Source organism: Siphateles boraxobius, unplaced genomic scaffold, assembly GCF_051911475.1.
Source record: "Siphateles boraxobius isolate OS27281-9 unplaced genomic scaffold, OSU_SipBor_1 9, whole genome shotgun sequence".
NCBI classification, from domain to species: Eukaryota; Metazoa; Chordata; class Actinopteri; order Cypriniformes; family Leuciscidae; genus Siphateles; species Siphateles boraxobius.
The window spans coordinates 359,211-375,884 of NW_027509219.1; the positions used below are offsets into that span (position 1 = coordinate 359,211).

A 16,674-nucleotide genomic window follows, 5' to 3' on the forward strand; every position below is an offset into this window, starting at 1 on the left:
CGACTTTATAGTATTAATAACTTCCTTCACCCTCAGACATTCTCAGAATAAGCCCCACCCACTCATTAACATATCATTTGCATACATTATGACTGAAAATAAACGCGAAAACTGTGAAATAGAAGAGGAAATAAAATGAAAACTTAACCTTACATTTTAATTTTAATTGCGTCGCTATTATTGCATGAGCATTAATGAAAAAGCTTTGTAAAAACATGTTTGCCTTTTCATTTTAAAATTGCCAGTCTTGCCTTGAGATTGTAGTGAAAATTAAACGTCAAATCAAACAAATAATTCCATTTTATTTTTCAATTTGACAGGGATGATGCATTGCCACTGAAAATTGAAATAAAATTATTTAATTTCATTCAAAATTGTCACATATTTTGCGTATAGTTTTCTTTAATGTAATGGTTACTCTGGTTTTAGTTTTCATTTTTATCATTTAATTGATTTATTTAAAATTGGCAGAAAATGCCTTCCATTGTATTGTTCATGATGTCATTGCTTTTTTCTTGATTTTTCTAGATTATCAACCACTTTTCGGTGCCGATCCGTGTTTATGAAGGATCTGAGTGTCTGGGCATCTCTCTGCCTACAGAAGAGTTCTGTGTGCCGCTCGGCTCTTACAGGTCAGTGTCAGATAAAAGACTCTTTAAAGCAGGGGTTTTCAGACTGTAGTTCGCAGAGTCACAGAGTAACTTATTCAGTTATGTCTTCTTAATAAATATATATGTGCATTATACAGCATTATGTCTAATCATGAACACGGTTACATGATGGATTATTTACTGAAACAAAACTTAGTTGTTATGGGTTTATTTATTTTTTTAAATACAGCAAAGTGACCCCAACTCTATGTTTTTTTACCCACTTACATTTTAAAATTAATTTCTCTGTATAACGAGTTTGTATGTATTAATAAGACCAGGTGTTTTCAATGTATTTTTCAAACCTTGTCCAGTTTTCTCCTATTTTGACGCAGATAAAAACTAGCATGTCATAGGGGTCGAATAGAGGAATGAAAAGCTCAAATATTAATGTAATCTGTAAATTTTTTATTTTAGCCTGAATCATTCCTTCATCCTATATATGACTCTTATTATGCTTTTTTTGGATATCACCTTTCATATGTAATATAGCTGTTTGTGAATGTAAGCAGTCTGCAAAGTTTCAAAGATCAAAGTGCAGATAATGAGTTATTGTCTTGCAAAAGAAAGAACTGATTCTTTGAGTTTTTAGAGTTTTTAAATTTGAGTTTTTTTGAGAATTTGAGATTTTGCATAATGCCAGTCAATGGTATTCATTGGCTGCCCATGAAGGATGTCAAGTCAAGTCACCTTTATTTATATAGTGCTTTATATAATACATATTGTTTCATAGCAGCTTTACAGTGATAAACAGGAAAATAATGATAACTTTGCTCTGCCCTCAAACACTGTAGTTGTAGCTGAGACTTTTGGTTCGTGTTGTTCATGTCGGTTTTGCTCTGCGATTTCACTTTCGCGAGTGATGAGACTCGCGCTGGAACTGATACAGTAAAACGGACACAATCGTTAAGGTTCGTATCACTGTTTATCATGTGCTTAGAAAGATCCAGAGATAAAATTCAGATGTGATAATGGGCATTTGGTGTCTGAAACGCGCTGTAAGTGTTCGACCAATCACAACAGGCTGGACCATCTGACCAATCAGAGCAGAGCAGGCTCTCAGAAAGGATGGGTTTAGAGAGACTGAATCCTTTATCGAACTGTTTCAGACACTGTGAGAAAAGAGCTGATGCTGCAACGTATATTATGAGAAAAAGTGTTTTTTGACCTTAGAGGCATGCAAACCTCTTGTAGGAGCCTTTAATATGGCGCAATAGGGGCACTTTAAACTAGGGTGACCACCCGTCCCACTTTGCGTTGTCCCGTACAGCATTTTCACCCCTTGTATTGAGAAAATGTCCCGCATTTTCATCAGTCTGTAGGTTTTTAATTATCATATTAAGAAAACGTGTATGCGTTCTTTTGCCATTTTAAGAAAGCATTTTATTTATTATTTTTGCGGCGTAGTTTTTCACCTATATTTAACAGCGCTTCGTCAGAAGTACAAATACAACAGCCGTTTTTAAAATCCTATGCAATGGTTGAAAGGACAGGGGTAAACACGGTCACGGTTGTGATGGCTGTCAATCAAAATGTGGAGCGGTGATTCGTTCCATGTGTTTCTGTCAGAAAACAAATGGATAATTCGGTAAATTAAATTTTAAATTGAACAGAATTGATCAACTTGTTGCTTGCTGTGGTTGTTTTAATTCACATCCTTTCATAAAAATATGAACGTTTTTGGTTTAATATATTCTTAATATATAAGACTGTCAACGATCTAAATTCATGTTGGTTTATATTTTATTTGTTCATTATTTATTTTGTTGGATTTTAGTTGGACTTGGTCAGAACTGTTTCAAAATTTGTGATCTGCATGATGCCTTTGGGCTCAGTGATGTTGAATTTAAATGTCATGTAAAATAAACACGTGTTATGTTACATTGAGATGTAATTGTGTTTTCTGGAAGGGACTAAAGAACAAAGAATTTTTATCAGCTGAAAGCCAGAATACAAATGTTTTTATTAAGTTAGATAAAAATTATATAACAGTTTCAGGTTATGTTTTAGTGTTGGTAACATTGTCCCACACAAACATATAATCGTCCCACATTTGGTTTGTTTGATGGTGGTCACCCTACTTTAAACCAATAAGCTTTCCATTTTCAAACATCTGTTGCTTGTTTTCAGAGCTGAACTGAGTCTGCAGCCTGTAACTGAAGGCCAGGATCAGTACGAGCGCTCCGATAGTTTCACTTATAACGAGGTGATTGAGAAGCCGGGAGAGTGTCTGGAGAAGAACTGCCATCATCATGAAGACCGCGCCCAGATGCTGAAGGTCAACATGGTTCCTCTTCCAGACGCTGTGCTGTCCCACAGCACCGAGGAGGAGTTTGACCAGCCCATCGTTCTGCACCTGTGGCCCACGGTTCTCCTCCGAAACCTTCTGCCGTACCCCATCACCTTCAAGCTGAAGGTACAAGAGCTCTTTTAGTAGCGGTCCACTGATGGTGCTTTTCCACTGCATGGTACTTTACGGTTCGGTTCGGTACGGCACGCTTTGGTGCTTTTCCACTGCATGGTACGGTACGGTACGGCTCGCTTCGGCTCGCTTTAAATGATACCACCTCTGTTGAGGTTCCAAGTGTACCGTACCGATACTAAAATGTGACGTGGAAGCTCTGTAGATCACTGATTGGTCAGACAGACACAATCGTCACTACCAGCGTCATTGTATTTGCGAGACATCAAACCCGCTAGATTTAAATAGCCAGTAACAGCCTCCAATGTTTTAAAACTACTTGCTTGACTTGCTTGAAGAAAAAAAACTTCCAAAAAAGAAACGGCTGAATCGTGGTCAGTGGACGAGAAGCGCAGATGTTCCTCGTGTTAGTTGCCGAGGAGCGGATAAACTATAACGATCAGTCATAATCCCGCCCACTTTGAAGCGGTACTAACTGCAGTGGAAAAGCAACCGAGCTAAAGCGAACCGAGCCGTGCCGCGCCGAGCCGAGTCGTACCACGCAGTGGAAAAGCAAAGCGAGCCGAACCGTGCCGCGCCGAGCCGAACCGTACTGAGCCGTACCGAGCCGTAACATGCAGTGGAAAAGCGCCATGAGACAGCTTGGCCTGTCACAGGTATCGTCTTTTATTACAGATTCCCACTGTAACGGTTCCATATAGTTTTTCTTGCCTATAATAGAGCTATTTCAATTTATCGATCAGTTGATATTGGATAGAAATTGGCTGATATTGGATATTTTAATTATGCATTCTAATTTTCCCTGTTTTAGCATTTATCATGGGTTTGCAACCCCCCCCCCCCCCCCTATTTTAAAGGATTTGCTTATTTTCCGATCTGAAAAGTACGACCCATGTGAATTGTGTAAAACAGAGAAATAAATTGTTTGGAGGGGGGGTTACTGTATGATGATTGAAATTACGAAATAGCCTTAAAGAATTACTAAATCATTTAAAATAAATACATTTACCTCATGCGCGGATTGCAGTTCTGCAGGACAGTTAGTTAGGGTTAATGCGAGTAAAAATCTGCACTGAGACAGCGTTACTCGCCAGTTGCCGGGTAACTTTATATTTTGAAAATGCATTGTTGTGAGAATGTGATATGGCTTTTTGCAATCATCAAATCACAACGGTTGTGATCAAATTATATAGATTATAAGTATATACTCCGACCAAGCGGCAACCTTCCGTTCTCTTTCTTGAATCCGACACAGAAGTGACTTAAACTGCAGTTCATCGACTGGCCACTAGAGACCGGCTGCAGAAGAGAGTCAATCCCACAGACCTCCATGTTAAAATGCACAACTTTACAGCAGAAAAAAATGTGTTTACAGCCTGGTGCAAAAAGGGGTTTTGATCTATATAGCTAATTTTGCCCTTCATGACGACTGTGAGGGGTGAATTTTTTTTATAACTCATCCTTAAATTATATTAAGCCTTAAAGTTCTGCATAATTAAGGGCATGGCCACTTGAGTGACAGGTGGAGTGCCGCTGATGTCACTACTAGCGTTTGTCTGCTGTCTGTTAGCGTCACGTCACCTCAGCTAATCCGCCTCTTTCCCCATTTCTTTTCCCAAAAATGCTCTTTAGAAACCTAAAGGTGACGTCACGGGACACTACGTCCATATTATTGTACAGTCTATGACTGTGACGCGCTGCATATTTCAGAGTAAAGCACAACAATGTGATAATTTTCAGTTTCGATTCACAGTAAATGCTTCTCTGCAAGTTCTCTCTGTGTTTGAGTCGCTTATAATTTGCATTTGGGAACGCAACAAAGACTTTCCACAATGAAAGTAATACTACTTTCGGTTAAGTTAAATATTGTTTTGTTTTTGCAGGGCAATGGGGATTTCCCCTCTTCCTCACTAAAAGAGGGCCACTCCTCCCAGATCCACACAGCCATCATGGATTTCTCCTCTCTGGAGCTGAGGCTTCTGGGATACCTGCAGCAGGACTGGGAGTCCCATTACAGTCTCTGCTCCGACCATGAAGAGATCAGCTTCATCAAATTCCACTCGCTGGGATCAGAAGAGGATCCGGATGCGAGGCCGGAGTTAGACATTGCTGTTCATGTTAAGAAGGAGGAGGGTCAGGTGGTGGTTGCCATTCACTCACCTTACTGGATGGTGAATAAGACCGGCAGACTGTTACAGTACAAGGCAGATGATATTCATCGCAAACATCCGAAGGATTACGACATGCCTCTCCTCTTCTCCTTCAAGCCACGCAACTTTCTGCAGAACAACAAGGTTGGGAAGAATGTCAAGTGAATATTAGCTGTTTTATTGATCAGTTATCTAACTTCTCCTTCTGTCACTCTGTTGTTTACAGATTCGCTTGATGATTTCAGAAAGTGAACTATCAGACGATTTCTCTATTGACACCGTCGGGAGTTATGGTGACGTCAAATGCAAAGGCAGACAGAAGGATTACATGGTGACCGTTCTTTCGTTGAAGCCATCACTTTTAATACATTAAAGTCAAAATGAAATCAAAATTGACCTTATTTATATATATATATAAGTTAAGGGGGGAAAAACACACACATACACACACAAACACACATACTGTTTATATGTGTGTGTGTGTGTGTGTATACATGGTAAATTTTATGGACCATTTTAAGTATTTATTTTTAAGTTAAGGAAAGAATTCATACAAAAATGTTAAAAACTGTGATGCAGTGTTGTTGTTAACTCAAACTAATAAAATTTACTTTATTAATATAATTAAAGCTGAAATGCATTTAAATATAAATATTAAATGGAAAAGCTTAAATTAAAAAAATGAGATATGCTACCTTGGCAACTAACTAAAATAAAATAAGTTGAAGTTTAAATAATAACAATACTTTTACTAAATCTGAAATAATAATAAATTAAAGCTAAATAGAAATATAAAAAACTAATAAAAATGACAAAAGCACATAACAAAATGACTAAAACAAAACTGAAATATAAAAATAATATTCAAATTCAAAAATGAATGAATAATATAATAGTATATAAATAATTCTAAAATAACACTGTATTGATCATCACCTTCACAATCTAATCAATTCCCAATTGATCGTCAAGTCCCATCCTGCATTATTTCCGCCATTGAATCTTCTGTTTCACTCAGAAATATGTCAGATTACACAAATGAAAATGGGTTGCAAATGCCACAGTGACTTAAGCTGAATAAGTGTTGAGTAATGTGTGGTTTGATGGCAGGTGGGAGTGAAGATCGATGCGTCCAGCTTCAGTTTGACACGGTTGGTGACGTTCCTGCCTTTCTATATGCTGGTGAACAGAACCAAGCATGTGATTCAGGTCTGTGAGGAAGGTCTCGAGCATTGGACTGAGGCACGACCCGGACAGGTCAGGGGATAAAGCTGGTTCTCGCAAGAGAAATGTTAATAATTCTCTGAATTGTGATAGATACAGTCAAACCAAAAATTATTCAGACACCGGATATCACTTTTGATATTTTTTTTACTAGTGGGTGCAGGACTCGATACTTCATCTATGTAAGTGAGGATAACAAAATAAAGTAAACTGAGAGCTATAATACCCAATAATTCTACATACAGTGACTACCAGTAACATTATTCAGACACTTTGATCTGATCATGTTTTGCTGAAGTGTTTTTTCTTTAATTGCTAATGCACCTTTTTACACCACAGACTGAACAAAATGAAGCATTGCTTGGTGATTGGTTGAGCTAAATTGGTATTTGATAAATTATCTAAATGTGTAGTTAAAATTTAACAGCAGACAGATATTCAACATTATTCATTTGTGAGACAGTCAAACAGAAGGATGGACAAAACCAGTGAAATATCAACTGATTTGATAACTCTGAGTTCTTGTCATATTTTGTCCGACCATTTTCTAAACTATAGCAAATTATCTGTGATAATGTGAGAAATATTGAAGGTGTCTGAATACATTTTGGTTTGACTGTATATATATATATAATATCTATCTGTCTGCTCCTTAGGCTGCCGTTCCATTCTGGCCAGAAAAAGACTCCAAGAAACTCAAAGTGAAAGTGGAGGGCTGTAAATCGTCTCCACAAGCATTTGACTTCCACCAACCAGAGAACTGCCTGTTGCTGCACCTGGACAAAACCGTGAGTCAGTGTTTCCCACACAGACTGAGATACACAAACACACTCCCCCTCAACTCACCCCTTTCTTCTGTCGCTCTCGATTCTAGTTGGGTGGTATTATTGTGGACGTGAATCTGACAGAACATTCGGCTGTGATCCGGTTCTCTGACTACCACGACGGCGCCGCTCCATTCCTCCTCATCAACCACACTAAAGACGAGACGCTACAGTTCCATCAGAGGTGAGGACCACAAACATCATGTGCAAGATCAAAGCTCAAAGTAGTTTAAAGACAACGTCTGGGACAACAATATGGATTGTCCGATGGTCAAGGGTCCGTTGTTTTTGGCCCTGTTCGTCATGAACTGTATGTTTATATGCCTTGCATTTGGTTTTTATTGATGAAATGAACATTGCAATTGTGAATTCTTGTAGATTACAAAATCTAGCAGCATTTTATGTATACATGTTACATATAATATAACATTATTTATATAACGCACTAACTTAATTATAGGAAAAAATACTGTGTTAAAATTATCAACGAATTTAACGCAAACCCGCGCCGCCCCAGACGTGCGTAGTTCATCTTTCATTATAAGTTGATTGGTGACGAACATGAAGCCGAGCAACAGCTCACTGTGTGATCCAGTTACAATGACCCTCAAATTCAAGATATCAGGGGAAAAATGAGAGTTTGTGTCTCATATTTATATCATTTAATATAGTTAAGCAATATCACACGAGTAACGAGCACAATATTGCACGAGTGCAAATGTGATTTTGATTTTATGCAACAGTTCAATAAATAACAAGTTAAGATTGTTATATTTTAGACACTGTTTTGTTATCGTCTCAATTTTGCCAACCAAAATATTACCTTTTAAAGCCAGAGCAGAAAAGGTGTGCGTCTCCGAGCAACACACAGCGTGTTTCGTTTCTGAATGAATCCGCGTTTTGAGCAAATCAATCGGGTGAACTATTGATTCAATGACTTGTTCATAAAGAGCCATTTACTTCATTCCTGAATGAATCAGCCATTTGAACGAATCGAATTAATTAATTAATTACCGCCATCTACTGATAGTTTTAGTTTCTTATTTAGAGTATTATTTCATTAAAGCTTAATTACTTCCATATTAATAAAGAAAAACAAAATATATTTAGTCCAGCTTAAAATTAAAATTCTCGTCATGACGGTCATGGCCGTTGAAGCCTAAGAGTTTGTGAAATAAATTCTATGTTGAATCAATAAAAAAAATTCTATTCTAAAGTTGCTTTTTGTAATGTCTATTTGATGCTTTTCTCATTAATCACAATGACTTTAAATTATCTGTAAATTTCTCAGCCAAATTAATTCGCCACATCGTGTTATTAATTAGATAAAATAATGTAATCGCTTGACAGCCCTAAATACAATACAATACAATACAATCAGGGGTTAAAGTGGGCCGGAAGAAAGTTGGCTGCCTGATTTTTGTTTCCTGTCCACGAAATTAAACCATCAGAAGAGAAAAAAGATGAGCGCAAGGTTCAGTTCAGACTCCAGCCTTAAAAGCTGTGGTAGAAAAATAAGTTAAAGAAGAAAATGAAGTGTTTTGGATTGAGTCGTGCGTCTACTTTTGTCTACTTTCTAGAGTGTGAATATATTGTTAATGCAGTGAAAATGAAACCCAAGCTTTCGTCCCCTGAAAGTTTACTCTACAGTTTTTATGAGTTTTTTTAATCACTTTAATTGTCTGTATTGTTTGGTTTTATGTTTCTTTCCCTTGTAGCACCAAGAAGCGGAAATGTTCTACTTTGGTTCAGAATGAGATACTGGATATCTCTTTATCACTGGGGGAAGAGACCGATTCCCTCTGGTACACAAACACACACATAAACACTCTCACAGAACAGATAAAGTGATATTGGCTGAGACGCATGAAACTGTTTCTTTTCCTTGCAATCTTACGCAGGATCTGGTGAAGGGAGACGCACCACTCCCATCCAAAACACTTCATTTTCTTCTTTAACTTATTTTTCTTCCACAGCTTTTAAGGCTGGAGTCTGAACTGAACCTTGCGCTCATCTTTTTTCTCTTCTGATGGTTTTATTTCGTGGACAGGAAACAAAAATCTGGCATCAACTTTCTTCCTGTTTCTGTGCTTACAGCTTCAATTCCATTTGCTAACAATGAACTGTGTTGTGTCTTAGTGGAACGTTTTCTGATGAGAAGTGCAGAGCATGAATAATTTTCCTTTTTTCTCTCTTTGGACACTTAATTATTGTGACTTTGGCTGTTAAAGGGAAGTTGAACTGCCTGTGCTGTGTATGAAGTGTAAATGACTGTTATTTCTGTGGTTTCTTCTATATGCTATAAGAACACCGTGAGCTCCTGGCTGCTGTGGCTGCATTGCTGCCATAATTTTAACTTTATCTCTCAAATTATAAAGTGTAACTTGTGAAAGTGTTTCACATTCATAAAGTCTGAACAAACTTAAATTCTGTTGCATAAAATAATCTTTTTTTTTCTTTCTTTTTTTTGCAATACACACTACCGTTCAAAAGTTTGGGCTCTGTAAAATGTTTTAAATAAGTATCTTCTGCTCACTAAGGCTGCTTTTATTTGATCAAAAACACAGTAAAAACAACAATATTTTAAAATAGCATTACCGTTTAAAAGAACTGTTTTCTATTTAAAAAATGTTTTTAAATGCTAACTTTTTCTGTGATCAAAGCTACATTTTTTGCATCATTACTCCAGTCTTCAGTGTCACATTCATAATGAATTCATAATATTTTGTAACATTATAAAAGTCTTTACTGACACGTTTAATTAATTAATTAATTAATTCTTGCTGAATAAAAGTATTAATTTGCTATGAAAGAAAAATCATACCCCAAACCTTTTGGCGATTGTGTGTTTTCACGGTTCACTGTGATTTTTTGTTTTTATTGTTCTGTACAGAGTTTGTTGAACTTTGCTGCAATTTTTGTATGTTTTTGTGTGATGTTTGGTCATGTGTAAGTCCGTCTGAACTAATGGTGTGATTCTGGCAGCTCTCAGACAGAGATCGAGGAGCTGGGTCCAGGACAGGCCGTCTACTACACGTGGGCTGAACCCACCGGCTCAAGAATCCTGAGCTGGAAATGGGGCAAGTTCAAAGGAGAGCTGAAGAGTGAAGAGGTTAGAACTATAAAAATCTGTTTTCCCCCACACTTTATGGACTTAATCCTGCACTTGATTGTAGATGTGAAGCTGAATGCTCGTCTGGGTCTCTGTTTTCGTTTGTTCTATAGGACCAGTTGTTGGATATGAACAAGGAGGGAAAGTTTTTCGTCATCTCATTTTATGAAGGCCTCCAGCGTGTGGCACTTTTCACCACAGACCGGCGTGTCTACAAGAAGATTTGCGAGAGCGAGAAAATTGAGCTAGCTGAACAGGAAATCAGCATTGCGTTACAGAACATTGGCATTTCACTGGTCAACAACACCACCAGCCAAGAAGTGGCTTTCATTGGCATTACCAGGTACTGCTGGGCGGCATGTTGGCACGAAAAAGTGTTAATGTTCAGCTAAACTTAATGTTAAGCATGTTTAAGGCCCTTTCAGACCTAGAACAATAACTATAAAGATAAATATAATGATAACTAGCGTCCACACCAACCCTTGTTGGAAAAAAAGTGCACTTAATTCAAATCTTAAAAGTATATTTTTTAAAAACTACTTGTAGATCATATAATATTACTGAAATAAAAGGCCACTTAAGAGTACTGACTATATTTCTTACAATTAAATACACTATATTAAAAAGTGCAATCAAAAAAATGTCAAAATTAAATGTTTTACTTTAAAGTACATTTAAAAATAATCTTTTAATAACCTTTTGAAAAGTATACCAAAGTGTACTTCTTTTTTGCAAAGTAATGCACAATACTATTTTGTTTATTATAAGCACTCTGCAATTTTGTCATCTGCCAATTTTAAATGCTCAAGCTCTTTGAAGTCAGGTTGATTCTGATTGGCTGTCAGTGTTTTTTTATCAGCTCATCAGATGTTCATCAGCTTTAAAAAAAAAATTCTGAAAGTGAATTTAACGATATTGTTCCTGTGTGCTTTTATCGGTATAGTAGTGGTGTGAGCTCTGCTATTCTTATAGAATTAGAACAATTATTAAACTTTTATATTTGCTGTTATACTTAATGTCCTTGGTGTAAACACCAAAATGGTGTTGGTAAGAGAAAAAGATATATTTTGCTTATAGAAATGGATCAAGTTAACTTTATGTGTGTGTGTTGGTCAGTTCTGATGTGGTGTGGGAAACCAAGCCTAAGAAGCGAAGCCGATGGAAGGTTTTGAGTGTTAAAGAGGCTTCGATGTTGGAGCAGCACTACAGAGATTATATGGAGAGCGGCCCAGTGGACAGCACCATCATTGACCTACAGAACGACTACCAGGTTAGGGCATATAGGAACCAATTTACGTCTTGTCAAATTATTTATTTCCAATTCAAATAAATATTGCATTTTGCTTTCAATTTTGTCTTATTTACTATTTTTAAACTTAAGAGTTTATATAACGGGCATTATATCTGCCATTGGCCAGCATCAGCAACCCCCTCCCAAGTTGCAAAATAACACAGACTGCAAGAAGGAGAGAAGTCATGCTTGTTTTAATTTGTCCATCAGGTGTTGTTTGCTGCAAATGGGTTGGACATGAGGATAATGCAGCCGATTGATGCTCCTCTCAGGAGGAACTTCTTGCCTGCACTGAAGGTGGAGTACAGTGTCTCCGCCCGTCAGAAAACCTACCGGGTCCAGATCAACAGGATTCAGGTCTGTTTCACTCCCAGTAAAGCAATTGGCATAGCTAAGGGCTGCGTTTCCCAAAAGCAACGTGAGCTAAGTTGATCGTAGAGAACATTGGTGGCAATGGTCTTAGGCTCACAATGCTTTGCACAATGCACAACGCAACACATGGGCTGCGTTTCCCAAAAGCAATGTGAGCTAAGGTGATCGTAGAGAACATTAGAGGCAATGGTATTAGGCTCACAATCCCAGGGGTGCATTTCCCAAAAGCATCGTTTGCCAACTATGGTCGCAAGTTCAGTCGTTATCAGCGTAGTTCAACGAGTCTGTGTTTCCTGAAACTATCCTTCCAACGAACATTCGCAAACAGCATCGTAAGGTTGTGTGCTTTGAACGACAGCTCTCGACCTGTGGTTAGAAGCAAGAGTTTCTAGTTGCATGACATGTCGACGTAATAAATCCTTATCTTGAGCCAACTAAGCAAGCTGACATTCAGTACTGTAAGGCCGTCTAACTCGATCCAATGGCGGTAATCGAATTAGCGGTGAAGGTCTTTGCGTGTTACTGTCTTTTCTCGCGGCAAAGTATTCTTGGTTAAATGCAATACATTTTCTCATATGTATTTTCTCGTTATTTCATCTGACTCCATAAATGAAAAGGCTTTAATGATATCTGTGCATCATTAAATGTGAGCGAATGTTTTACTATTCTTTTAAACTCTTGAATGAAAATAATGTCAAAGTCAATTAGAATAATCAAATGTCACAATTTAATATGTCAGGTAAATGTATCATTACAATTTCATAATCAATTCAAAGATAATCAATGCAAAACATCAAATGCTCTAGAATAAAGAGAGTCTCGCAACTCTCAGCCTCACGGGCCGATCTCAAATACAGAAAAGGCCCTGAGCTCTCGCTGCGTTTTATTATATACCCAGACCTCATTTCAAATCTAAACATCATTCTGTCAGATGGTCAGAAGGTGTTAACTCAAAGACACACCCTCCAGTATTGGAGGGTGTGGAAGATATTTCTAAACTTCCTAAGAACTTTATTACCTTTTGGTTTACTTCTTTGGGAATGAGACATTTGTACCAGTCGTAACCAAGACATTTCAAATAATACCAAACATGTATAAACCTTGATGATAATCATTCACATTAAACAATTTAGATTCTTGTGTGAGTTTGGGAAATCTCTGCCAGGATGAAGAATGGGGGACAGAAATGTAGATTAGGATGAGGGAGGTGAGACCTTCGTCTGAATAGTGAATGAGGGGGAGTTCAAATGTTAATTTCCTTTGTTTTCTCAGAGAGTGGCCCTCTCTTAAAGTCCTTCCAGTTTTTCCAGTCTTACAGTACAATCTATATTTTTTTATTTAGAATAAATATAAATGTCATTTACGTCTTTTAGTTTGTCAAGAGATTTAAAGCGTCATTTCTGAAGAGTGCGCATGTGTAAATATGCTCTAGTACGAAATAACGAGCCTATGAGTGAATCTGGAAATAAAGCAAAGTAACTGAGAAAAATGAGAAATAGTCCTCAGATCCCATGTCCGTAATTTATAGCAAAACCTCTAGCATTAATCTGATCTCAAACAGATTTATTAAAAGTGACATCATTAACCAGCGTGGTTGAACGACCATTTTTGCGACAATACGGTTTCGGGAAACAGTCGTGACGAGCCAGTTGATTTCTTCAATGATGCATCGTACTACGGTAGTTAAGAAGCGAGTTATGTCGTTGTACGGGAAACGCGCCCCCTGTCATTTATCTGACTTTTTCATATATAAAACACAAATTCATATATTTTTTATGGTCAGTGCACAAAATATTATAACGCCCCTGTTCACTGATCAGATCCAAAACCAGTTACCTGGAGCCATATTCCCATTTGTGTTCTACCCCGTCAAACCACCCAAGTCAGTCAGCATGGACTCAGGTCAGTTCATCCACGCAAAATCGTGTGAAATGTAATTTTTTTTTATATTCTTATTTAATAGTTTGTTTTGGTTCCAACAAATCTGGAATATTTCATATTCATTTTTTTCATTAAAGAGCCGAAACCGCTGGCTGACGTCAGCATCATCACCAGAGCCGCCGGACACTCAGACATTCTGCGCATCAAGTGCGTTTCCTCCTCCTACAGTCTCTCTCTTGCATTCCTCTCACTATCTCTCTCTCTCAAACAAATGGCAAAACATGTTTCATTTTTGTCCATACAGATACTTTAAAGTGTTGATTCAGGAGATGGACCTGCGGATGGATCTCGGGTTCCTCTATGCCATACTTGAGCTTCTCACTGCCGAGCACGCCAGTGCCGTCACATCTGAACAGGAGGTAATGCTCCTAGAAAACCTCACAAGTGATCGATATGAAGTGCTCTGAATGGGCTGCAACTCCATTAATGATTAATCATACACATCACCGGAACAGCTTTCCCCCATGAGAGATTTGATGCTTGAAATTTATCCGAATAGTCGAACTTTATTTAAAGTTACTCTAAATGGTGCAGTTTTAATTAGAACGCCTCTTTATTTATGCTTTTCAGTGCTGAACAATATGAAGACCTCCGATGCAAAAGCCTCCTCTGTCAAAAATGAGATAATAATATTGAGTGAATGCTCTCTCCGCACATAGTATACGCTCATGAAATACTTTCACTTCAAACTCACTAAATCCTAGCCTCAGCCCATTCAGAAATGCTGGTTACTTGGGTAGAAACCTATACATAGGAGCCTGATAAAAAATATTAATATTAAACAAAATCTTCAGATGGACTTAGAGGCTTTTGCATCTGAAGTCTTCAATTATGTTCATAATTAACTTTTGCTTCTACTTCACCCACACTTTCTCTAGTTGTATTTTTATATTACATACACCACCGTTCAAAAAACAAACAAAAAAACATTAGTTTTATTCTGCAAGGATGCATTAAGTTGCTCAAAATTGACAGAAAAGACATTTATATGTTGCATTAGATTTCTATTTCAAGTAAATGCTGTTATTTTGAACTATCTATTTCTATCAATCAACTGTTTTCAATATTGATAATAATCAGAAATGTTTGTTGAGCAGCAAATCATCATATTAGAATGATTTCTGAAGGATCATGTGACACTGAAGACTGGAGTAATGATGCTGAAAATTCAGTCATTACATGAATAAATTTAGTACATTCATAAAATCTTTTTAAATAGAAAACAGTTATTGTAAATTGTATAATGGTTTACAATAAATAAATGCAGCCTTGGTGAGCAAGGGACTTCTTTCAAAAACATGAAAAAAATCTTTCTGACCGGTAGTGATTGATCTGTTGTTGTATGTCTGTTGTGGTGTTGTGCTTTAGGTGGAGTTGTTTGAGAAGGACATCGAGTATCTGAAGACTGAGCTGAATCATGTTTCAGCCACAGACACGTCCCCCATCAGCCTGTACGAGTACTTCCACATCTCTCCCATAAAGGTCAGTTACCAAAACTTATTGACATATTCACTGTGACCACACAGAAATATTAAAGGTGTAATATTGATTCATTGAAGGCCAGGGCTTGACATTAACAGCCGCCAACACACCAAATGCGGGTGGATTTCAGTATTTTAATGCAGTCACTCCTACGAGCCACTTTGGCAGGTTAAATTTGATATTTAATCAAATTAAAGTCTTTTAAAGACTTTAAGTCTTTTAGTCTTTTAAAAAAGCATCTGAAATAATAAACCAAGTGCAATGTAGTGTTGTCAAAAATATAGATTTTTCAATATCGATAATGAAATACCTGAGACGCTTCGAATACTCATTTCCCACAGAACAGACACACGATACTAGCTACTCTTCCTCTCTCTCATCTCTCTGACTGCGAGTGACACATAAACCCGGCTCTCCTCACTCACTCCTTTCATTTGCTCCGGCTGAATATTGTTGGTGTTGCAGAGCTTGAATTTCAGAGTGGGATTGCGCGTATTGTGTATAATTTTACTCATTTTGTGCTCACACCAAAATTGCGGCACATAAAGCCACCTCTAAGAACTAAAGTGAGTCATTTTTTGCTGCTTATTTTGCTTTAACAGTCAAATACACACAAAATAATGTCAAAATGCCAGTCTTGGCGAGTATTCACGTAAACACAGTCAGTAATGTTTTAAGTGAAAGTAAACAGTTGATAAAGAAAACGCATGTGTATCAGTAAATTGGATCCGTGCATCGGGTGTTAAAGTGACAACAGCCTAATATTCCTGCTGCCAAATTATGAGATATTGGATTGTATAAAAAATATCGGTCACACTTTATATTAAGTGGCTTTAAGTACTATGTACTTACATCGAAAAATAAATACAATGTACTTATTGTGTTCAGGTTGTGTTGTAAAACACTTTTGCTGCTATTGAGGTGTGATACGGGTAAGGTTAGGGTCAGGGGTGTGTGATACGGGTAAGGTTAGGGACCGGTGTGTGTGATACGGGTAAGCTTAGGGTCAGGTGTGTGTGATACGGGCAAGGTTAGGGACAGGTGTGTGTGATACGGGTAAGGTTAGGGACAGGTGTGTGTGAAACGGGTAAGGTTAGGGTCAGGTGTGTGTGATACGGGTAAGGTTAGGGACAGGTGTGTGTGTGATACGGGTAAGGTTAGGGACAGGTGTGTGTGTGATACGGGTAAGGTTAGGGACAGGTGTGT

General features: G+C 37.6%; 2 protein-coding genes across 4 annotated transcripts in view; one reads left to right on the forward strand and one right to left on the reverse strand.

Moving 5' to 3' along the window:
• The window catches only part of phyhip (phytanoyl-CoA 2-hydroxylase interacting protein), a 277,032-nt gene that overhangs the window by 144,763 nt on the left and 115,595 nt on the right, over positions 1–16,674 (reverse strand). The window lies entirely within an intron of this gene.
• Positions 1–16,674, forward strand: part of vps13a (vacuolar protein sorting 13 homolog A) — a 95,311-nt gene that overhangs the window by 53,567 nt on the left and 25,070 nt on the right. For 2 of the 3 annotated variants that reach the window (XM_077223659.1, XM_077223660.1), the window contains exons 45-59: positions 529–632; positions 2,781–3,066; positions 4,956–5,366; positions 5,449–5,553; positions 6,333–6,479; positions 7,103–7,234; positions 7,321–7,454; positions 10,256–10,382; positions 10,496–10,725; positions 11,499–11,652; positions 11,884–12,030; positions 13,866–13,947; positions 14,064–14,133; positions 14,231–14,345; positions 15,355–15,468. In XM_077223659.1, coding sequence (XP_077079774.1) covers positions 529–632; positions 2,781–3,066; positions 4,956–5,366; positions 5,449–5,553; positions 6,333–6,479; positions 7,103–7,234; positions 7,321–7,454; positions 10,256–10,382; positions 10,496–10,725; positions 11,499–11,652; positions 11,884–12,030; positions 13,866–13,947; positions 14,064–14,133; positions 14,231–14,345; positions 15,355–15,468 — 2,358 coding nt within the window. Of the gene's footprint in view, positions 1–528; positions 633–2,780; positions 3,067–4,955; positions 5,367–5,448; positions 5,554–6,332; positions 6,480–7,102; positions 7,235–7,320; positions 7,455–8,988; positions 9,076–10,255; positions 10,383–10,495; positions 10,726–11,498; positions 11,653–11,883; positions 12,031–13,865; positions 13,948–14,063; positions 14,134–14,230; positions 14,346–15,354; positions 15,469–16,674 lie in introns of all 3 variants that reach the window. The other variant, XM_077223658.1, reaches the window with a different exon arrangement.